The 23,485-nt window shown below is 45.9% G+C and overlaps 1 protein-coding gene across 7 annotated transcripts in view; it reads left to right on the top strand.

Annotated features, from left to right (window-relative positions):
• The window catches only part of ATG4C (autophagy related 4C cysteine peptidase), a 56,378-nt gene that overhangs the window by 23,690 nt on the left and 9,203 nt on the right, over positions 1-23,485 (top strand). For 6 of the 7 annotated variants that reach the window (XM_056532900.1, XM_056532902.1, XM_056532897.1 and 3 more), the window contains 8 exons: positions 5,754-5,874; positions 8,125-8,208; positions 8,315-8,548; positions 10,714-11,038; positions 11,327-11,397; positions 13,907-14,028; positions 17,744-17,822; positions 20,658-20,734. In XM_056532900.1, coding sequence (XP_056388875.1) covers positions 5,805-5,874; positions 8,125-8,208; positions 8,315-8,548; positions 10,714-11,038; positions 11,327-11,397; positions 13,907-14,028; positions 17,744-17,822; positions 20,658-20,734 — 1,062 coding nt within the window. In that variant the 5' untranslated portion in view covers positions 5,754-5,804. The remainder of the gene's footprint in view (positions 1-5,753; positions 5,875-8,124; positions 8,209-8,314; positions 8,549-10,713; positions 11,039-11,326; positions 11,398-13,906; positions 14,029-17,743; positions 17,823-20,657; positions 20,735-23,485) is intronic. The other variant, XR_008846695.1, reaches the window with a different exon arrangement.

Raw genomic sequence — 23,485 nt, 5'->3', positions numbered from 1 at the left:
ACTCTACACCGTGCAAATATAAATGCTACATCACAGAGCCAAGATAATATTCGCTGTTCACAGCCTATCAAACACCGCCATGTGGTGTGCAAATGATACTACCATACTAGAGCCCATGTTATACCACCATACACCATATCACAAACCACGTTATACTACCATATAGTGTGCACGTGATATCCCTGAATTAATGCTCACAAGTCCGACAGCAGCAGTATTTGGAGTTTGTGTAAAACCGGGCATTTTGGGGACATACTGGTGGTCTAAAGGGGGCGGAGCCTAAATACCCTGAATGTTAGATTATACCGCAATATGGTTTACCATTGCAATGCAGTTCTGAAATATCGTCACCTTGCACCCTACATTGACAAATTCTGTTCTAGTTTTGCTCCTGGGTTCCTGTCTTCTGAGGCCCCCTAAAATATATATATATATATATATATATATATATATATATATATATATATATATAATATATAGTGTGTGGCCCCTACAGATGGGAGACGGCGCGGCGGCCATCTTTTTCTAGTCCACATTTTCTTATATTTGCGTTCTGTTTGTGCTCCTTTCCAATGTTTGGTGTGGGGGAGGATGGGTAGGCTGGATACTTCTCACAGCTGAGGGTTTGTTTTAGTTGCTTTAGGTCTATATAGGGTGGTGTTTCCCAACCAGGGGGCCTCCAGCTGTTGCAAAACTACAACTCCCAGCATGCCCGGACAGCCTTTGGCTGTCCGGGCATGCTGGGAGTTGTAGTTTTGCAACAGCTGGAGACACCCTGGTTGGGGAAACACTGGTATAGGGTTTTCAGCCACTGAAAGCAAGCAGGGATTTTAAAAATGGTGAGAACGTGACCCAAAGCATTCATTAAAGGCTCCGGTGGAAAACTTTATTTTTTTTATTATTTTATTTTTATTTTTTTTTTTTTTGTAATCAACTGGTGCCAGAAAGTTAAACAGATTTGTAAATTACTTCTATTAAAAAAAATCTTAATCCTTCCAGTACTTATTAGCTGCTGAATACTACAGAGGGAATTATTTTCTTTTTGGAACACCGAGCTCTCTGCTGACATCTCTGTCCATTTTAGGAACTGTCCAGAGTAAGAGAAAATCCCCATAGCAAACATATGCTGCTCTTGACAGTTCCTAAAATGGACAGAGATGTCAGCAGAGAGCTCGGTGTTCCAAAAAGAAAATAATTTTCTCTGTAGTATTCAGCAGCTAATAAGTACTGGAAGGATTAAGATTTTTATAGAAGTAATTTTCAAATCTGTTTAACTTTCTGGCACCAGTTGATTTAAAAAATACATTTTCCACCGGAGTACCCCTTTAAGCGTGGCAGCTGGTGTCTGCCCCGTCTTATCTCCTCGGTCTACAGGACATAGTCCTCTCTGACTCCATACAAGAAGGAAATGAAACGCGTCCTGTGACTGATCTGCTGCCGACTGCTCTGATTTTTTATTATTATTTATTTTTAAACTACATAGCAGTGCTTTCCAAATCACAGACCTCCATGTAGCAAAACTACAACTCCCAGCATGCCCATCTGACCAAAGGGATCAGTCGCAGTTATTGATGTGTTTCTTACCAGAAGTCAATGGGAGTTTACATACAAAAAATATTTCTAAAATCCACATGACATGAAAAAAAGAGAAACTTCAAATAATCCTGTGACCACATCCCTAGGGCCGGGCCTGAGAAGTCTGTTATGGATCTAGAAGCCAAGATTCCTCATGTAACATTACATCATGTGATCAGTCATTACTGCCCCCTCATCCCCCCCCTTGTTTATTATAACTGCCCCCTCATCCCCCCCCTTGTGTTTATTATAACTGCCCCCTCATCTCCCCCTTGTGTTTATTATAACTGTCCCCTCATCTCCCCCTTGTGTTTATTGTAACTGTCCCCTCATCTCCCCCTTGTGTTTATTGTAACTGCCCCCTCATCCCCCCCTTGTGTTTATTATAACTGTCCCCTCATCACCCCCCTTGTGTTTATTATAACTGTCCCCTCATCTCCCCCCATGTGTTTATTACTGTCCCCTCATCCCCCCCTTGTGTTTATTATAACTGTCCCCTCATCCCCCCCTTGTGTTTATTATAACTGCCCCCTCATCCCCCCCTTGTGTTTATTATAACTGCCCCCTCATCCCCCCCTTGTGTTTATTATAACTGTCCACTCATCCCCCCCTTGTGTTTATTGTAACTGCCCCCTCATCCCCCCCTTGTGTTTATTATAACTGCCCCCTCATCCCCCCCTTGTGTTTATTATAACTGTCCCCTCATCTCCCCCTTGTGTTTATTGTAACTGTCCCCTCATCTCCCCCTTGTGTTTATTGTAACTGCCCCCTCATCCCCCCCTTGTGTTTATTATAACTGTCCCCTCATCACCCCCCTTGTGTTTATTATAACTGTCCCCTCATCTCCCCCCATGTGTTTATTACTGTCCCCTCATCCCCCCCTTGTGTTTATTATAACTGTCCCCTCATCCCCCCCTTGTGTTTATTATAACTGCCCCCTCATCCCCCCCTTGTGTTTATTATAACTGCCCCCTCATCCCCCCCTTGTGTTTATTATAACTGCCCCTCATCCCCCCTTGTGTTTATTATAACTGCCCCTCATCCCCCCCTTGTGTTTATTATAACTGCCCCCTCATCCCCCCCCCTTGTGTTTATTATAACTGTCCACTCATCCCCCCCCTTGTGTTTATTATAACTGCCCCCTCATCCCCCCCCCTTGTGTTTATTATAACTGCCCCCTCATCCCCCCCCCTTGTGTTTATTATAACTGTCCACTCATCTCCCCCTTGTGTTTATTATAACTGTCCCCTCATCTCCCCCTTGTGTTTATTATAACTGTCCCCTCATCACCCCCTTGTGTTTATTATAACTGTCCCCTCTTCACCCCCTTGTGTTTATTATAACTGTCCCCTCATCTCCCCCCATGTGTTTATTACTGTCCTCTCATCTCCCCCTTGTGTTTATTATAACTGCCCCCCTCATCCCCCCCCCCTTGTGTTTATTATAACTGTCCACTCATCCCCCCCTTGTGTTTATTATAACTGTCCACTCATCCCCCCCTTGTGTTTATTATAACTGTCCACTCATCCCCCCTTGTGTTTATTATAACTGTCCACTCATCCCCCCTTGTGTTTATTATAACTGTCCACTCATCCACCCCTTGTGTTTATTATAACTGTCCACTCATCCCCCCCCTTGTGTTTATTATAACTGTCCACTCATCCCCCCCTTGTGTTTATTATAACTGCCCCCTCATCCCCCCCTTGTGTTTATTATAACTGTCCACTCATCCCCCCCCCCTTGTGTTTATTATAACTGTCCACTCATCCCCCCCTTGTGTTTATTATAACTGCCCCCTCATTCCCCCCTTGTGTTTATTATAACTGTCCACTCATCCCCCCCCCCTTGTGTTTATTAGAACTGTCCACTCATCCCCCCCTTGTGTTTATTATAACTGTCCACTCATCTCCCCCCTTGTGTTTATTATAACTGTCCACTCATCTCCCCCCCTTGTGTTTATTATAACTGTCCACTCATCCCCCCTTGTGTTTATTATAACTGTCCCCTCATCCCCCCCTTGTGTTTATTATAACTGTCTACTCTTCCCCCCCCTTGTGTTTATTATAACTGTCCACTCATCCCCCCTTGTGTTTATTATAACTGCCCCCTCATCCCCCCCTTGTGTTTATTATAACTGTCCACTCATCCCCCCCTTGTGTTTATTATAACTGCCCCTCATCCCCCCCTTGTGTTTATTATAACTGCCCCCTCATCCCCCCCTTGTGTTTATTATAACTGTCCACTCATCCCCCCCCTTGTGTTTATTATAACTGTCCACTCATCCCCCCCTTGTGTTTATTATAACTGCCCCCTCATCCCCCCCTTGTGTTTATTATAACTGTCCACTCATCCCCCCCCCTTGTGTTTATTATAACTGTCCCCTCATCCCCCCTTGTGTTTATTATAACTGTCCACTCATCCCCCCTTGTGTTTATTATAACTGTCCACTCATCCCCCCCTTGTGTTTATTATAACTGTCCACTCATCCCCCCCTTGTGTTTATTATAACTGTCCACTCATCCCCCCCCTTGTGTTTATTATAACTGTCCACTCATCCCCCCCCCTTGTGTTTATTATAACTGCCCCCTCATCCCCCCCCTTGTGTTTATTATAACTGCCCCCTCATCCCCCCCTTGTGTTTATTATAACTGTCCACTCATCCCCCCCTTGTGTTTATTATAACTGCCCCCTCACCCCCCCTTGTGTTTATTATAACTGTCCCCTCATCTCCCCCCCTTGTGTTTATTATAACTGTCCCCTCATCTCCCCCTTGTGTTTATTATAACTGTCCCCTCATCTCCCCCTTGTGTTTATTATAACTGCCCCCTCATCCCCCCCTTGTGTTTATTATAACTGCCCCCTCATCCCCCCCCCCTTGTGTTTATTATAACTGCCCCCTCATCACCCCCTTGTGTTTATTATAACTGTCCCCTCATCTCCCCCTTGTGTTTATTATAACTGCCCCCTCATCCCCCCCCTTGTGTTTATTACTGTCCCCTCATCTCCCCCTTGTGTTTATTACTGTCCCCTCATCTCCCCCTTGTGTTTATAACTGTCCCCTCATCTCCCCTTGTGTTTATTATAACTGTCCCCTCATCTCCCCCTTGTGTTTATTATTACTGTCCCCTCATCCCCCCCCTTGTGTTTATTATAACTGTCCCCTCATCTCCCCCTTTGTGTTTGTTATTACTGTCCCCTCATCTCCCCCTTGTGTTTGTTATTACTGTCCCCTCATCTCCCCCTTTGTGTTTGTTATTACTGTCCCCTCATCTCCCCCTTGTGTTTATTATAACTGCCCCCTCATCCCCCCCCTTGTGTTTATTATACCTGCCCCCTCATCCCCCCCTTGTGTTTATTATAACTGCCCCCTCATCACCCCCTTGTGTTTATTATAACTGTCCCCTCATCTCCCCCTTGTGTTTATTATAACTGCCCCCTCATCCCCCCCCTTGTGTTTATTACTGTCCCCTCATCTCCCCCTTGTGTTTATTACTGTCCCCTCATCTCCCCCTTGTGTTTATAACTGCCCCCTCATCCCCCCTTGTGTTTATTATAACTGTCCACTCATCTCCCCCTTGTGTTTATTATAACTGCCCCCTCATCCCCCCTTGTGTTTATTATAACTGTCCACTCATCCCCCCCCTTGTGTTTATTATAACTGCCCCCTCATCTCCCCCTTGTGTTTATTATAACTGTCCACTCATCCCCCCCCTTGTGTTTATTATAACTGTCCACTCATCCCCCCCCCCCCTTGTGTTTATTATAACTGTCCCCTCATCCCCCCCTTGTGTTTATTATAACTGTCTACTCTTCCCCCCCCTTGTGTTTATTATAACTGTCCACTCATCCCCCCCTTGTGTTTATTATAACTGTCCACTCATCCCCCCCCTTGTGTTTATTATAACTGCCCCCTCATCTCCCCCTGTGTGTTTATTATAACTGTCCCCTCATCTCCCCCTGTGTGTCAGTTATTACTGTCCCCTCACCTCCCTCACAACGTCCGCATCACAATACATAGTGTGGATAAGGCCTTAGGACTGTACCAGGTCTCGGCCTCTGAATTAAAACGTATATTATTATTAATTATTATTTTTCACCAATAGAAGCGGCAATCGTGAAGATGGCGATCAATTGAAAACAACGTTTCTTACCCATCATCCCCTCCTTTTCTCTTGCAGGCACACGACTCCGGGCCGCACGCGGTATGGGTTCATTCTCACGGGGTGAATATGGAAGCCAGCGGCGCCGAAAACAACGTGAAGTCTATGATTTTATCTGCCTGGCATAATGTCAAATACAGTAAGTACTTTTTTTTTATTTATTTTATTTTTACTAATTAGTTTTTAACCTCCAGCTGTTGTAAAACTAAAACTCCAAGCATGCCCGGACAGCCAACGGCTGTCCGGGCACGCTGGGAGTTTTAGTTTTGCAACGTTTGGAGACCACACTTCCTCCACCCCTCTTTGCCTTGACTGATTAATGAACCGGGCTCAGCTTCTAGCACTATGTCATTCAAGGCAGGGAGGGGTGGAGGAGAGAGGAGGTCTGAATGCTGCAGCTCAGCATCACCTCACTAATAAATTTGAGCTCTGAGCATGATGTAGAACTGACAGATTCCATTTACAGCATTGAGTGAAAGTAGGTTGGAAAGTGCCCACTGAGATCTGAACCCCCAGCTCTACATGTATGGAGGTAATGCCCACTGAGATCTGAACCCTCAGCTCTACATGTATGGAGGTAATGCCCACTGAGGTCTGAACCCCCAGCTCTACATGTATGGAGGTAATGCCCACTGAGATCTGAACCCTCAGCTCTACATGTATGGAGGTAATGCCCACTGAGATCTGAACCCCCAGCTCTACATGTATGGAGGTAATGCCCACTGGGATCTGAACCCCCAGCTCTACATGTATGGTGGTAATGCCCACTGAGATCTGAACCCCCAGCTCTACATGTATGGAGGTAATGCCCACTGAGATCTGAACCCTCAGCTCTACATGTATGGAGGTAATGCCCACTGGGAGCTGAACCCCCAGCTCTACATGTATGGAGGTAATGCCCACTGGGAGCTGAACCCCCAGCTCTACATGTATGGAGGTAATGCCCACTGGGAGCTGAACCCCCAGCTCTACATGTATGGTGGTAATGCCCACTGAGATCTGAACCCTCAGCTCTACATGTATGGAGGTAATGCCCACTGAGATCTGAACCCTCAGCTCTACATGTATGGAGGTAATGCCCACTGAGATCTGAACCCTCAGCTCTACATGTATGGAGGTAATGCCCACTGAGATCTGAACCCCCAGCTCTACATGTATGGAGGTAATGCCCACTGAGATCTGAACCCTCAGCTCTACATGTATGGAGGTAATGCCCACTGAGATCTGGACCCTCAGCTCTACATGTATGGGGGTAATGCCCACTGGGATCTGAGCCCCCAGCTCTACATGTATGGAGGTAATGCCCACTGAGATCTGAACCTGCAGCTCTACATGTATGGAGGTAATGCCCACTGAGGTCTGAACCCCCACCTCTACATGTATGGAGGTAATGCCCACTGAGATCTGAACCCCCAGCTCTACATGTATGGAGGTAATGCCCACTGAGATCTGAACCCGCAGCTCTACATGTATGGAGGTAATGCCCACTGAGATCTGAACCCGCAGCTCTACATGTATGGAGGTAATGCCCACTGGGATCTGAACCCCCAGCTCTACATGTATGAAGGTAATGCCCACTGGGATCTGAACCCGCAGCTCTACATGTATGGAGGTAATGCCCACTGAGATCTGAACCCGCAGCTCTACATGTATGGAGGTAATGCCCACTGAGATCTGAACCCCCAGCTCTACATGTATGGAGGTAATGCCCACTGAGATCTGAACCCTCAGCTCTACATGTATGGAGGTAATGCCCACTGGGATCTGAACCCCCAGCTCTACATGTATGGAGGTAATGCCCACTGAGGTCTGAACCCTCAGCTCTACATGTATGGAGGTAATGCCCACTGAGATCTGAACCCTCAGCTCTACATGTATGGAGGTAATGGCCACTGGGATCTGAACCCGCAGCTCTACATGTATGGAGGTAATGGCCACTGGGATCTGAACCCCCAGCTCTACATGCACTATGACTGAGAAAGCAACACTTGATATTGAAATTTGGGGCTACAACTCTTGTTTGCGTCTTATCTTTTGTCACCACTCAAGGTGTCACGCCATGCCTTCCATTCATGCCTATTGGAGGGGAGAGACAGCAGTCATGCCTCCTCCCATAGCAATGAATGGAGGGGGCGTGTCTAAACAAACTGTTTAGCATACTGGGTGCTGACCAGTACTGGGTGTTTAGCATACTGGGTGCTGACGGAGATCACGGTGGGGCGGAGATCACTGTGGGACCCCCGTGATCAGACATCTTTTCCCCTATCCTTTGGAAAGGGGATAAGATGTCTAGGGCCGGAGTACCTCTTTAAATGCCAAGGATGCATATATAATTGGCATCATTGTATTCTTGTATACATATTAAAATTCTTGTTGTAATTTATTTTAGGCTGGGTACTCAGGACGAAAACCTATTTTAAAAGAAACTCCCCGGTCTTCTTGCTCGGCAAATGCTACCACTTCAAATTCGAAGGTACAAATTCGACTGTTTTGTTTTTGCCAACAGAAGCAAAGGCCAAAGCTTGTCATGACCCATATTGGGACCACAAGGGCTAATATGTGGCAATTTTTATTTTTAGAGTCTGAATCTTCTCCCAATGGCTCTGATTCTGAGTCGGTGACTGACGAGGATGCATTTGGCTCTGTAGAGGATTTCCGGAAGGACTTTATCTCCAGGATATGGCTGACATACAGGGAAGAGTTCTCTACGCTGGAGGGGTCTACCTTGACCACAGACTGCGGCTGGGGCTGCACCCTGAGGACAGGGCAGATGTTACTGGCGCAGGGTCTCCTGGTTCATTTCATAGGCAGAGGTCAGTATTAAGTGTTATTAAGGTTATCTGTTAGGAGTACTGCAGTGTTAGATACTTATCCCCTAGGTGTCTGATCGTGGAGGGTCCGACCACCATCTCCCGTTTGGGGACCTGGCATTGCCGCGGCTAATGCGCATGTCATCCCCCTCCAAACAGCTCTATGGGAGAGGACGGGATGCACGAAGACTGCATCTCTGCCTCCCCCATAGAGATACATGGAGGGGGCGTGTCGGCCACTGCGTCATGCTGCGGCCGACACTCCTCCAGGACGGTAGAGCAGGGGCCCCGTACAGGAGATCATGGGGGGGGGGGTCCCAGCATTCAGACTGCAGATGTCCCTTAAGGGGCTGGCATTTCTATTAAAATCACAAAATTATCTGAAAATAGAAGCTGCATGTTTTCTGTCCCTGTATAATGCATTTAGGCTGCATTTACGCTGCAGAATTTCCGAGCTGAGAAATTTTCCTCGGCAATTCCGGGGCAGCAGCCTCCTATTGTTTTTCATGGGATTCTGCTGTACCGTGCACACTGCGAAAATGAGGAAAGAATGATCATATTTATTCTGTTAACGAAATCTGTTTGGAAATGCATTGGCGTCTATAGAGACTGCACAAGTCTGATTGGTCCAACGCTGATTCAGTCGGTTCCTGCTGTAGAATGCAGAATATCCGCATTTAACTTCTCTGGGTGGATATTTCGTAGTGTAAATCCGGCCTTAAAGGGATACTCCGCTGCTTATCACCACCCTTTGGATAGGGGATAAGATGTCTGATCGTGGGGGTGCCGCCGCTGGGCCACCCCCGCTCCCGTGATCTCCCGCAGCAAACGTCAGGTTCCAGCGGCATTGGTCGTGATGTCATGCCCCCTCCATTCATGTCTATGGGAGGGGGCGTGGCAGCTGACACCCCCACCATAGCATGAATGGAGAGGGCTTGGTGTGACGTAATGATCATGACCGCCCACTCAAAGTGTATGGAACAAAATGTTCAAAACGCTGGGGCAAGAAAGTACTCCTTTAACCCCCCCCCCCAAGGACATGCACTGTAAATGTACGGCGCTGCAGCGATATACATTTACTGCACAGCTATGAAGGGGGCTGTACTCTCTTCATAGCGGAGTTTTAGCTTTTGTCGGCACCCAGGGATTCACCGCTAATGGCAGCCATTTTCCCTATAGGTGCCATGATCAATGTCAAACACTGCATCCTTAGGGAAAATGGAGGTGCCAGTGGGTTTGGATGGGCTCCCAGACCCCTGTAGTGCGATCGAGGGGGCTGATTAGTGTAAACAGTGGCCAGAGGACTTACCTTCTTCTGTCCCACAGGGTGGCCAATCTTCCTGTGCAGGCAGCAGAATCAGACTAAAGAAGATTGCCGATTGTACTGATCAGTACAATGTTATTATATAGTACTTAACAGTACATTGCAAATAAAATAATTTTTTTTAATCAACTGGTACCAAAAAGTTACAGATTTGTAAATTACTTCTATTAAAAAAAAAAAAAAATCTTAATCCTTCCAGTACTTTTTAAGGGCTGCATACTACAGAGGAAATGATTTTATTCTTTGATTTCTCTTCTGTCACGACCACAGTGCTCTCTGCTGTCCATTTGTTTGCTATGGGGATTTTCTCCTGCTCTGGACAGCAGAGGTCAGCAGAGAGCATTGTGGTCATGACAGAAGCGAAATCCAAAAATAAAAGCATTTCCTCTGTAGTATTCAGCCCCTAAAAAGTACTGGAAGGATTACATTTTTTTTTTTTTTTATTAAAAGTAATTTACAAATAGGTTTAACTTTCTGGCCCCAGTTAATTTATTAAAAAAAAAAAAAAAAATTTCCACGGAACTACCCCTTTTAAAAAGTGTAAAGTTAAGTCTTAAAAATATATATATAAAGGCTCCCCCATTTAAAAAAAAAAATAAAATAAAAAATAAAATATTTGGTATTGCTGCATGCGGAAATGTCCATACCTTTAAAATATATATCTAATGTTTATAATCCTGCACAGTGAACAGCATAAAGGTAAAAAAACACTAAACGCTAGAATTGGTATTTTTGGTCTCTTCATATGTCAGAAAAAAGTCCTATTTAAATTTGTATAGATAATTATTCCCACATGGAAGAAAATAAATAAATTAAATATATATTATATTTCTTTACTTTACAGACTGGTTATGGCCAAAAGCGCTGGACCTCTACCGTCCGGAAGCAGAATTCTGGTTACAGAACAGCGCTAGAAAGCTTGCGCCCATTGAGGCGTCCTATGATGGCACCAGCCACCACGGTACAACAAAATCCAGCAGCAAATCTCAATCAGCCAAGGAAAACGAAGACCAAAACCAAACTGCGTTTTATCACCGGAAAATAATTTCCTGGTTCTCTGATCACCCGTCTGCCGACTTCGGGATTCATCAGTTGATTAAGCTTGGGAAAAATTTGGGCAAAGCTGCTGGAGACTGGTACGGTCCGGCAGTCGTCTCTCACCTCCTGAGGTATGTGTCACAGTAATGGTAAGAAGGCAAATGTTGCGCGCGCTTTGGGGTTGCTGTGGTAGCGTCTGCAAATTCTCCATAAGGATTCCTATAGAATATTAATAAATATTATATTGCATGTAGGTCATTTTCCCAGCCAGGGTGCCTCCAGCTGTTGCCGTTGGCTGACCAGGCATGTTGGGAGTTGTAGTTTTGCAACAGCTGGAGGCACTCTGGTTGGGAATCACTTACCTAGGGTATTGGTACCTTCAAGTTATAACCTTGTGAATTTTTTAAATATTTTTCCAGGAAAGCGAAGGAGGAGTCCACTGAGCCAGAGCTGCAGGAGATCTCCATATACGTTGCTCAGGACTGCACAAGTAGGTAGTTAATATTTTAGAGAATTTTGGCCGACTCCTATAGTGTCAGTACTTTCTTACTTAATTATACGATTCTGCAATTTTTATTTTTTTATTGTGGTGAATAATAACAATAATCAATCTAAATATTTTTTATTTATTATAATTTGTTGTTGTTGTATTAACATTGATGTTGATAATTTTATTAATAGCATTAATTCTTAATATTGTTCATTTTTATATATTTTGAATTCATATTATGTAAATTTTTTATTTAATTTATTTTTTTTACTTCAAGATCTCAATTGTTGCTCGTAGTGTCGGGCGAGTTTGCAGTTAGTGGCCTAACTTGGTGACTTGGCCATAGATGGCTTTGGTCTGCATAAATTATTGCCACTTACAAAATGTTCCTCGTGCCTGAAACAGTCCTAGAAGGTCTACGACTGTCATTTTGGATTAATCGGAGCACTTCGTAAGCAACACTAATTTATACAGACAAAAGCAATAAACTGCAGAGCTGTCTGGGTCCGGATTGGCTGCTTTAACTGTGAGGTCACTCAACACTACCGTCTACCGTAGTTACATATAAATGGCGTCTACCGTAGTTACATATAAATGGCGTAATTGTAAGAAGTTGTTATAATCCCATGTGGTCTAGATAGATGGTGCTCTGAAAACCAAACTATCCGAACTCCAGGATGATACATTGGCTCAAATGTATTAAAGGGGTAGTCCAGTGGTGAAAAACTTATCCCCTATCCTAAGGATAGGGGATAAGTTTGAGATCGCGGGGGGGTCCGACCGCTGGTGCCCCCTGCGATCTCTGTACGGGGGGCCAGGCTCTCCGGCCAGATAGCGGGTGTCGACCCCCGCACGAAGCGGCGGCCGACACGCCCCCTCAATACATCTCTATGGCAGAGCCGGAGATTGCCGAAGGCAGCGCTTTGGCTCTGCCATAGAGTTGTATTGAGGGGGCGTGTCGGCCGCCACTTCGTGCGAAGGTCGACACGCCCCCTTCCCGCGGGCTGTCGGGGCTCCGTACAGGAGAACGCAGGGGGCCCCAGCGGTCGGACCCCCCGCAATCTGCAACTTATCCCCTATCCTTAGGATAGGGGATAAGTTGTTCACCACTGGGCCACCACTGGACTACTCCTTTAACTGGCATGAGACAAAAGTGCATCTGCTTTGCCCGCAGCAACCAATCATAACTCAGCTTTGCGTTCTCTAGTTTCTCTGGAAAAATTCAAAGTCGAGTTTTAATTGGTTGCTGTGTGCAAAGCAGCCGCATCTTTGTCTTGTGCAGATTGATAAATCTGGGTCAGTGTAACCCTATTCCCCCCCCCCCCCCCCCCCCAACATACCAGTGGTCTCCAAACTGTGGACCTCCTGGATGTTGCAAAACTACATAATGGGAGTTGTAGTTTTGCAACATCCAGAGGTCCACAGTTTGAAGGTGTAATCCTACTCCAGCAGACTGTTCAGTCCAGTGCACTTTCAACAGCACGATCTCATGACATGGCAGAAAGGAGTTCTGTGGTGTCACTGGCCAGAGAAGTAAGGGAGGAAGTATCTGTGTGTGTGCACGTGTGTGTACTACTTGGAACCTGATCTGCTCTGGTCCTGCCAGAAAATGAGAAATAACTGGGCACCATGGAGATGGGGCGGGGGAAATGCTCAGGGGCGTAGACAAATTTTTTTTTAATTTTGCTAAAAAATTCCGTATTGTGAACCCAGCCTTACTGTTGATTCCTCCTGAATTTCCTCTGAAAAACCTTCTGCAATTGGATTGGGTGAGACTTCTGCAATTTTCTCAGACATCCAAAGGGCTTTGTCTGGTAGTTTCTTAAAGGGATATTCAAGATTTAGAAATTGTTCTTTTGTAGACTGAAAAGTTAGTTCTGAGTTATTTTATGTATCATGTCCGCTTTTGTGTTGTGTTTCAGGATCTCTGCTTGCTGTCATTCAGTAGGAACCTTTAAAAGGGGGTACTCCGATGCTCAGTGTTTGGGACAAACTTCCAAACGCTGGAGCCGGCATCGGGAGCTTGTGACGTCATAGTCCTGCCCCTTCATGACATCACGCCCTCTCAATGCAAGTCTATGGGAGGGGGCGTGACGTTGTCACGCCCCCTCCCATAGACTTGCATTGAGGGGGAGGGGCTATGACGTAACGAGCTCCCGGCTCCAGTGTTCACAGCAGTTTGTTCCAAACGCTGAGCAGCCCTTTAAAGGTTCAGTTGTAGCGGGAAATACAAATCTGTCGTGGTCATGTGACGGGCGCAGGTGCGCGGCGCTAACTCTGCTGCATGTCCATCACACTCTTATGCCCCCTGTAAGTAAATCCTAAAGGTTCCTATTGTATGATAGCAAGGGGGAAAAATCACGAGGAATAGCTACCAGAACTATATTAGAAAATAGTAATTCTTTATATAATTTTGTTTTCCGAAACCGTAAAACCCTTTTTTAAAAATCCTATAAAGACAAAATCGGAATATCCTGATCTGAACTTTGTGCGTCCCTTGTTCCCGCAGTTTACCGCGATGACGTTTATGACCAGAAGAATAACTCTGACTGTGATAAATCCGTTCTTATTCTGGTTCCTGTCAGACTTGGTGGTGAAAGGACCAATGCGGAATACTTTGACTTTGTGAAGGTAGGGGGGGGGAGGGGGTTTATGAGGTGACGTTCGCCATTCCGCCTCACACATGGGGATATTTTGCTAGAATAACATTCTTTTTAGATTTTTTTTTTCTTAACGGTTATGACAAAGTAAAACCCTGCTGTTTCCTTTGCTTGTGGCTAGAGATGAGCGAACTTACAGTAAATTCGATTCGTCACAAACTTCTCAGCTCGGCAGTTGACTTATCCTGCGTAAATTAGTTCAGCTTTCCGGTGGGCTGGAAAATGTGGATACATTCCTAGGAGACTCTTTCCTAGGACTGTATCCACCTTTTCCAGCCCACCGGAGCACCTGGAGGCTGAACTAATTTACGCAGGATAAGTCAACTGCTGAGCCGAGAAGTTCGTGACGAATCGAATTTACTGTAAGTTCGCTCATCTCTATTTGTGGCTATGTTCACACAATGAAAATTCCGGATGGTTTTCCACATCTAGGGTGCGTTCCCACACGGCGTATACGCAGCGTATTTCACGCTGCGCAAAATTTACGGCAGCAGCGGGAAATACGCTGCGTATTCCTTGCTCCCTATAAACACACAGGGCTTTCCGGTGGCAGCCCTATGCCTGTAGTGAGTTTTAGAGGCGGGGCCGTGTGACTGTGACACGGGGCTCCGCCTCCAAAACTCACTGCACGCATAGGGCTGCCGCCGGAAAGCCCTGTGTGTGTATAGTGAGCAAGGAATACGCAGCGTATTTCCCGCTGCTGCCGTAAATTTTGCGCAGCATGAAATACGCTGCGTATACGCCGTGTGGGAACGCACCCTTAAGGGTGCATGCACACCACATTTTTGCTATACAGTTTCAAGTTAAAAACCGTACGGAACTGTATAGAAAACCGTATGCATTGACTTAAAATTGTAAACCGTATGTCAAATGCATCATCCGGTTTAGTCCGTTTTGCATCTGATACGGTTTTGTCCAGTTTTTTTTTTTTTTTTTTTTTACCTGTATCCAAAACTGTAGTCACTACAGTTTTTCACCTGGACCAAAAAACGTATTAAACCGTATACTTTAAAAAAAAAATTTTTAAACATGGGAGTCAATGGGAACCGTACAGAACTGTATGTGCGTACGGTTCCATACGGTTTTCACCATACGGTTTTTGACTCTGCACAGGTTTTTTTTTTCTTGGAATTTGAATCAAACAAGTGAAACTTTATTCAAAATGAAGTGAAAAGTTAACTTATACGTTTTTTTTTCTTAAAAAACGGATGCAACTGGACATCATTTTTCAAACCATATATGGGTTAAAATTTGTACACACTTTTTGATACAGTTTAGTCCGGTTTTGAGGAATCCGCTTTTCATCAAAAACCTGATACAGTAACTGTATGGCAAAAACGTGGTGTGCATGCAGCCTTATTCAACATTTCCTCATAAATTTAGAGCCAATACACTTTAATTCCTTTGCCCCATTCACACAGTACAATTTTTGCATTGGTCTTTCCTCTGCGGAAAATCTACATTCTGCATAAAAGTCCTACCCTAAATTCGTGCGGAATTCTGTTGAGGAATCCCATTGAAGTCAATGGAACTTTTTTTTTTATTTTATTTTTTTTATTTTATTTTTTTTCTCCACCCAAATACGAAATTCGCACAGAATGGAACCAAAGCAATGAAAGAAAAGTCACATTTGTACTGAGAACTCATGCAGAATTTCCACATGAATGCCGCATATGTACAGAAAGATGCAGAATTCCATCCGTTCGCATCATTTTGCATCTTCATGCGGAAATTCTAATGTGTGAACATAGCCTAACGGAGGCTGATCAATTCTGTGTTAAACCTTGTCTGAGGTTGATTTCAGCAGGATTGGCCGACCATCTAAGGCCATGTTCACACGACGGAATTTCCGAGCAGAATAACTCTGTACTGTTGCAGCAGAGTCCCATTGCTTTCAATAGGATCCTGCTGCACACTGTGAGCACAACAGAATTTCCTTGTTGGAAACATCTGATGCAGAAATTTCCATTCCAGCCTCCGCCGAAAGAATTGACATGTCTGTTCTATCAAAAGAATCCGCTCGGAAATACATTAGTCTATGGACATGGCGCATTTCCGAGCAGACCTAATGCTGGCATGTTCCTTTTTGGCGTCTGCTGTCTGCGCCCAACTGGGCAGATTTTCAATCATGTGAACGTTGCCTAATGGGGCCTCCTGACATAAGAGAATGGCCTAGGGCAGTGATGGCGAACCTTTTTGTGCCCGAACCGTAATGCACGCCTCAAAGTGCCAGCACAGCAATTAAATCAGAATACACATTCGCTTGGCAGTATAGTTCCCCCCCACATTAGGTGCAGTATAGTTCCCCCCCCCCCCCCCCCACATTAGGTGCAGTATAGTTTCCCCCCCCACATTAGGTGCAGTATAGTTCCCCCCCCACATTAGGTGCAGTATAGTTTCCCCCCCCCACATTAGGTGCAGTATAGTTTCCCCCCCCCACATTAGGTGCAGTATAGTTCCCCCCCCACATTAGGTGCAGTATAGTTCCCCCCCCCACATTAGGTGCAGTATAGTTCCCCCCCCCCCCACATTAGGTGCAGTATAGTTCCCCCCCCCCCACATTAGGTGCAGTATAGTTTACCCCCCCACATTAGGTGCAGTATAGTTTACCCCCCCCCACATTAGGTGCAGTATAGTTTACCCCCCCCACATTAGGTGCAGTATAGTTCCACCCCCCCCACATTAGGTGCAGTATAGTTCCCCCCCCCCCCCACATTAGGTGCAGTATAGTTCCCCCCCCCCCCCACATTAGGTGCAATATAGTTCCCCCCCCCCCACATTAGGTGCAGTATAGTTCCCCCCCCCCCCACATTAGGTGCAGTATAGTTCCCCCCCCCCCCCCCCACATTAGGTGCAGTATAGTTCCCCCCCCCCCCCCCACATTAGGTGCAGTATAGTTCCCCCCCACATTGGGCAGGCAGAGTTCCCCCACAGACATACAGTGTATGGCTGGAGGCTGTATGTCTGTGTCGGAACACCGAAGATGACGACCCACTGGTCACTTTCCCCACGCGCGTCATCTTCGGTCCTCCCCAATGCTCCGCTTTGCTCTGCTTTAGGGGCGCACGCATGGAACGTCAGTGACGTCCCTGCGTGCTCTACCTCCCGGCGGTCCCTGCATTTTTAAAGCTAACGCGGGACCGCAGAGAGGTAACTGGGACATCCTTGTGTGCCAAAATGACCTTTCGGGACACAGGGATGTCCGGAATGTGACGGGGGGGGGGGGGGGGCCCTGTGGCCGCGTGCCCAGAGGGGGCTCGGCGTGCCACAGGTTCGCCATCACTGGCCTAGGGAATAGGAAATTCACCCACCCCTGCAATCATGAAGTCGGCCATAGAGCTGAGGAAAACCAGGGCCCGGCATCTTGGATTTTACCATCCTGGAGAGGAGCGGCTGCCAAACACATCTGGTAATGCTTATCTCCACCTCCCCTATGGCAGCATAAGCATATGTTTTTTATAGGGAGATGGTCTTCCCTGATCTCATTCATCCTCATTGTGTGTGTGGTCTACTTCAGGGTTTCCCGACCAGTGTGCCTTCCACCAATGGCTGTCTGGGCATGCTGGGAGTTGTAGTTTTGTAACAGCTGGAGGCACACTGGTTGGGAAAAGCTGATGGTATTACATGGAATTACATGGTATTACTTGTCCTTGTATCTAAGTGTTATTTTGTTTTCTCATCCTCAGGGGATTCTTAGCCTCGAATATTGTGTTGGGATTATTGGTGGTCGACCAAAACAGTCCTATTACTTTGTAGGATTTCAAGGTAGGTTCTAACAAAATTATCATTATAAAACTATATTGTGGAGGGGATTTGTCATTTTGGGGTGTGTGTGTGTGTGTGTTTAACTTTTTTATTTATTTATTTTTTAGCAATCGCCTATTTGTGGGAAAAAAAAATTGCCCACTTTTTCAGCGATATTTGCATCTCCGAAAACTTCATAATGGGAGAATTACGGCCAATTATGGCTTGGATCCACACATGGTTTTGCAAAGGAGAGAAGATGTCCAGCACACACACGTATAGAGGAACTTCTTTTATTCAGTTGCCATAGGATACAGCAGGTTCTCCGGTAACGTGACGCGTTTCGGCCCTGCGGGCCGAAACGCGTCACGTTACCGGAGAACCTGCTGTATCCTATGGCAACTGAATAAAAGAAGTTCCTCTATACGTGTGTGCGCTGGACATCTTCTCTCCTTTGCATATTTGTGGACAAGTCCTAGTCCTGTCCATGCGCGCGCTTTGGGGTGAGCCTGATATGCCTGACTCTGCTACCACACATGGTTTTGGCTTAAAGGAGACCCACAGTTTTAGACACTTATCCCCTATCTGCAGGCTAGGTGATAAGTGTATGATCACAGGGGGTCCGAAGGCTGGGGCCCACCGCAATCTCCCGTACGGGGCCCCGGCTCTATCGCAGCTCTCCATGTATCTCTATGCATCCCCGCCTCTCCTATAGAGCTGTATGGCGGGGAGCGTGTCGTTGATCTTAATGAGGTTGACGACACACACATTAGCCGTGCAGAGCCGCGGCAATGTCTGGTCCCCATACGGGAGATCGCAGGGGGGGTGGTCCCAGCGGTCGGACCCCCTGCAATCAGACAGACACTTATCCCCTATCCACAGTAAGCGAAAAAAAGCTCAAAAAAGCATGAACCCAGCCTTATGAATTTTAGACCTTTTTGACCCTTGTTTGAAAAGGGGAGTGGCTTGTCAATTAAGGGGTGTGGCCTGTAAATATTTGAGTAGACTGTGTTTCCGTTCAGTTTTTTTACCTGTATTTTCATACGGAGCCCCTCAGCTAGTTACTGTTAAAATGAAGAAAAGTACTGTGAGTGTGAACATAGCCCAAAGATGCACCATGTTTACTCGGGGGGGGGGGGGGGGGAACACGGGCAGACATTCCACACATTTGAAAGTTCCGGCGGGCACCATCACCGCTCAGAAATGCATTCGAGTGAAATCCGCAGAAAGAATAGCCATGTCTAGTCTTTCTGCGGACGCCAGAATCGGGATTTCCACCATGTGCACAGTGCAGCAGAATCCCATTGAAATCAATGCTGCAGCGGAATATTCCGGCGCAATTCTGTATGGAGATTCTGCCGTGTGACGATACCCACACAGTGATAAGTGTGGTGCATTTCAGACTGTCGGGCTATGTTCACACCACTAAATGTCCAAGCAGCAAATTTCCGGGCCGGCGCCGGAAGTACATTCCGGCACTAGGACCATGTGGGAATGCGCCATCTCTATAGACTGCAATGCATTTCTGAGCGGATTCCGCAGAAATAATAGACATGTCGATTCTTTCTGCGGAGCCTGGATTCAGAATTTCCGCGGCAAATGTGTCCGCTAAGGAATTTCTGCTGTGTGCACGGTGCAGCAGAATCCCAATGAAAACAAAGGGAGTCGGTCTGCTGCAACAGAATTTTTTTTTTTTCCACCGTATTCCGCTCACACATTCTGCCGTGTGAACATGGCTACAAGTCTGCACTGTCTAAGGCAACAACTACAACTCCCAGCATGCCTGGACAACCAAAGAGTTTGCAGCTGTTCCAAAACTACAACTCCCAGCATGCCTGGACAACCAAAGAGTTTGCAGCTGTTCCAAAACTACAACTCCCAGCATGCCCGGACAGCCGTTGGCTGTCCGGGCATTCTTGGAATTGTAGTTTTGCAACAGCTGGAGGCACCCTGGTTGGGAAACAGTGGTCCTAGTTTTCAATAAGAAAAAAATATATATAAATATATTAAGTACTGTAGATATTTTATAAAATATATTTTATTTATATATTATAAAATACAAAATATATAATTTTAATAAAATTTATTATTAAAATATCATATGTATAATTATAAAATATCATATACATGATTTATAAATAGTGTATGTGTGTTTTTGTTTTTGTTTTTTTTTGTGTGTTTTTGTAGAAAGGTGCCCTGTTCCCATTTTATAAATGACCACTCTGGTGCTAAATAATTACGGTGGCATGGCGGCCGCTATTAATTCATCAGATCCCTCTCGCGGTCCGCTCATTTGTCACTTAGCCGCCATTGTAATTGGTTTCTGCAAACTGCATCTTTAATTTCCCGCACTGCATAAACAAGGCATATTTTACCTCCCGTCTAATGAAAGTTTAAGCGCCTTTCGCTCTCTTCTCATTTTGGCAGATTTTTTATTTACATATTTACATTCCGGCAGTTTAAAGTGCCGCCGACTTGACGTTTAAGACGACAAGTAATACGTTCCTCGTTGTCAGCCTCGCTTTCCCGCCGCAATTTTTCATCCGGACCAAATTCCGGAAATATAATTGTGTGTTTGTGAAAGTAATTTCATCACCAAAAATTAAATGACAGACTCATCACTTTTTATATTAAAAAAAAAAGAAAAAAAAATCCTGCTTATACAAGCATCTTTGATTATGCAGAAGTTAATCTGTCCGATTAAGGAGGGCGCGCAAATCCGTCAAGGAGCCTCGCCATGGCAGGAGCCTTTGTCTGCGATTTTTCTCTTCTGTTCTTCTGCATAGAAATTGGATTGTAAGCGGTGTAATAATAAAGTGTATTCGGAATTACTTGTCTTCTGTTTTGTCCTTGCAGATGACAGCTTGATATACATGGATCCTCATTACTGCCAATCTTTTGTAGATGTCAGCATAAAGGATTTCCCTCTCGAGGTAATGTCGCCCGCCACCGCCGCGGTTTCTGGCAACGCTGTCTCGCTCTAATTTATACACTAATTATCAACTAAGATTCTACAGCGATCTTACTGCATCCAGAGAGACTCCCGGAGTTTAAGGAATGACCAATAATAGGAGTGGTAGTACCCTTTTTTATTCCTCCGTCAGCCATAACATTACAGCCATTAAAGACAAAAACTAGTGGACTCCACCTCTTAGGGGTACTCCGCCTCTAGACATCTTATTTGCGATCTCTGCTGCGGCACCCCAGATATCTGGCGCACTGAGCGAACTTCGCTCCGTGCCGGATGACTGGCAATGCGGGGCTGAGGCTCGTGATGTCACGACCACGCCCCCTCAATGCAAGTCTATGGGAGGGGGCGTGACTACCGTCACACCCCCTCCCATAGACTTGTGGGGATGTGGCCATGACGCCACTATTGGGTGCGGCTGTGGTGTCATGGATGCGGCTGTGGTGCACCCAACGCTCTAGATGAACCCCGGGTACAGCAGGGAGATCGAGGTTCCCCAGCAGCGTGACCCCCCATGATCAGACATCTTATCCCCTATCCTTTGGATAGCAGAAGATGTCTAGGAGGTACTCCGGTGGAAACTTTTTATTTATTTATTTTTTTTTTTTTTTTTTTTTTTTTACTGATGCCAGAAAGTTAAACAGATTTGTAAATTACTTCTATTAAAAAATCTTTACCCTTTCAGTACTTTTTAGCAGCTGTATGCTACAGAGGAAATTATTTTCTTTTTGAATTTCCTTTTTGTCTTGTCCACAGTGCTCTCTGCTGACACCTGATGCCCGTACCAGGAACTGTCCAAAGCGGGAGAAAATCCCCATAGCAAACCTATGCTGCTCTGGACAGTTCCTGATACGGGAAAAGAATATGATACAAAAAAGAAATTCAAAAAGAAAAGAATTTCCTCTGTAGCATACAGCAGCTCAAAAGTACTGGAAGGGTAACAATTTTTTACTAGAAGTAATTTACAAATCTTACAATGAAAAAGAGGTAGCGTGCACTCACCGCGGGTAAACAGCTGCAGGCCCAAGGTCCAGGATCACCACGGCATAGACGAAGACGGTAAGGGGCGCTCAGAGGCTACGCCGGCTGTTTCGGACGTAGGAACGTCCTTCTTCCGGCCTCCGGGAGGCCGGAAGAAGGACGTTCCTACGTCCGAAACAGCCGGCGTAGCCTCTGAGCGCCCCTTACCGTCTTCGTCTATGCCGTGGTGATCCCGGACCTTGGGCCTGCAGCTGTTTACCCGCGGTGAGTGCACGCTACCTCTTTTTCATTATATTATTGGATACTTTATCTAGTGTGTGCACCCCGCAGGTGCTGCTTTGTAATTTATCGGGTCCGGAGGCTGCCAGTGTACACCAGCGGTATCGTATAACTGCACGTTTAGCTGCACGGTGTGCTCTCTCCTCCTTCAGTGGTTTTAGGCTAATTTACAAATCTGTTTAACTTTCTGGCACCAGTTCACTTAAAAAAAAAAAAAAATACAAAAAAATTATAAAAACTTTTCCACCGGAGTACCCCTTTAAGTTCTATATATGCAACACTAGAAAAAACAAGAAAGACAAGACCCATCCATTAACTACAGAGGGGATCCCAAACCAATGGGACCTCCCCACAGGGACACCTGACTCCCTCCTACAAATTGGAATATTACAATGTCCCTATGCACATAAAGATATAAAATCACAATAATGATATTCTGGAGGTGGCTACATACAATACCCTCCTAGTTAGAGCTCAGTAACCAAATATGTGCGCGGTCCCCAACAGTCCCCGAACAGTGACTTCCTCAGGGGGACAATAACATTAAATCCACTGATTATCCCAGTGTGCCCTCTGGCTGCCTGGGCATGCTGGGAGTTGTAGTTCTGCAACAGCTGGAGGCACCCTGGTAAGGAAACACTGGGATAATCAAGCTACAATAGCACAAGTGTTGGGGCCCATGCACGCTATGAAAATTCTGCTCGTAAATACTCTGTGCAGCAGAATCCCATTGAACTCAACAAGTTCTGCAGTGGATATTCCGAGGCCGATCTGGATGCGCTGCAGTCAATGGGACGGCGCTTAAGGGGCCTGTGCGGCCGTTAACCCCGTAACGACCCAGGGTGATCCCACCCTAAGGCTATGTTCACATGGTGGAAAATCTCTAAGATATCCACCTTCAAAAAACAGGCAGACATTCCACACACTTGCATGTTCCGCCGGTGCTTGGAAATGCGCGGTCTCCACAGACTGCTGAGGATTTTTCGAGCGATTTCTGCAGAAACGTTGAACCTGTTCATTGTTTCTATGGAAGCTGAAATTCCGCCGTGTGAACATGGCCTAATAGTCTGCCTATCTCTGGTGGGAATGGAAACTAATGGCAACCTGCACGTATGTGGGGGTCCTGATTAGGTAGTGAATGTGTCATTCAGGCTCTGAAGTGCAGCTCCTGTGATCTCTTATAGACCAGTGTTTCCTAACCAGTGTGCCTCCAGCTGTTGCAAAACTACAACTCCCCTCAGCTTCTGAATTACACCCCAAATCTTTGGTCTCAATGCAGTGTTTCCCAACCGGGGGTGCCTCCAGCTGTTGCAAAACTACAACTCCCAGCATGCCTGAACAACCAAAAGTTAATGTTTCCCTACTACCGTACCCCCTAGCTGTTGCAAAACTACAACTCCCAGTATGCTGGGACAGCCAAAGGCCAAGGTTTCCCAACCAGGGTGCCTCCAGCTGT

This window comes from Hyla sarda, chromosome 7 (assembly GCF_029499605.1).
Source record: "Hyla sarda isolate aHylSar1 chromosome 7, aHylSar1.hap1, whole genome shotgun sequence".
Lineage (NCBI taxonomy): Eukaryota > Metazoa > Chordata > Amphibia > Anura > Hylidae > Hyla > Hyla sarda.
The sequence above is the reverse complement of the archived record's forward strand: the minus strand, read 5'-3'. Positions and strand labels throughout refer to the sequence as shown.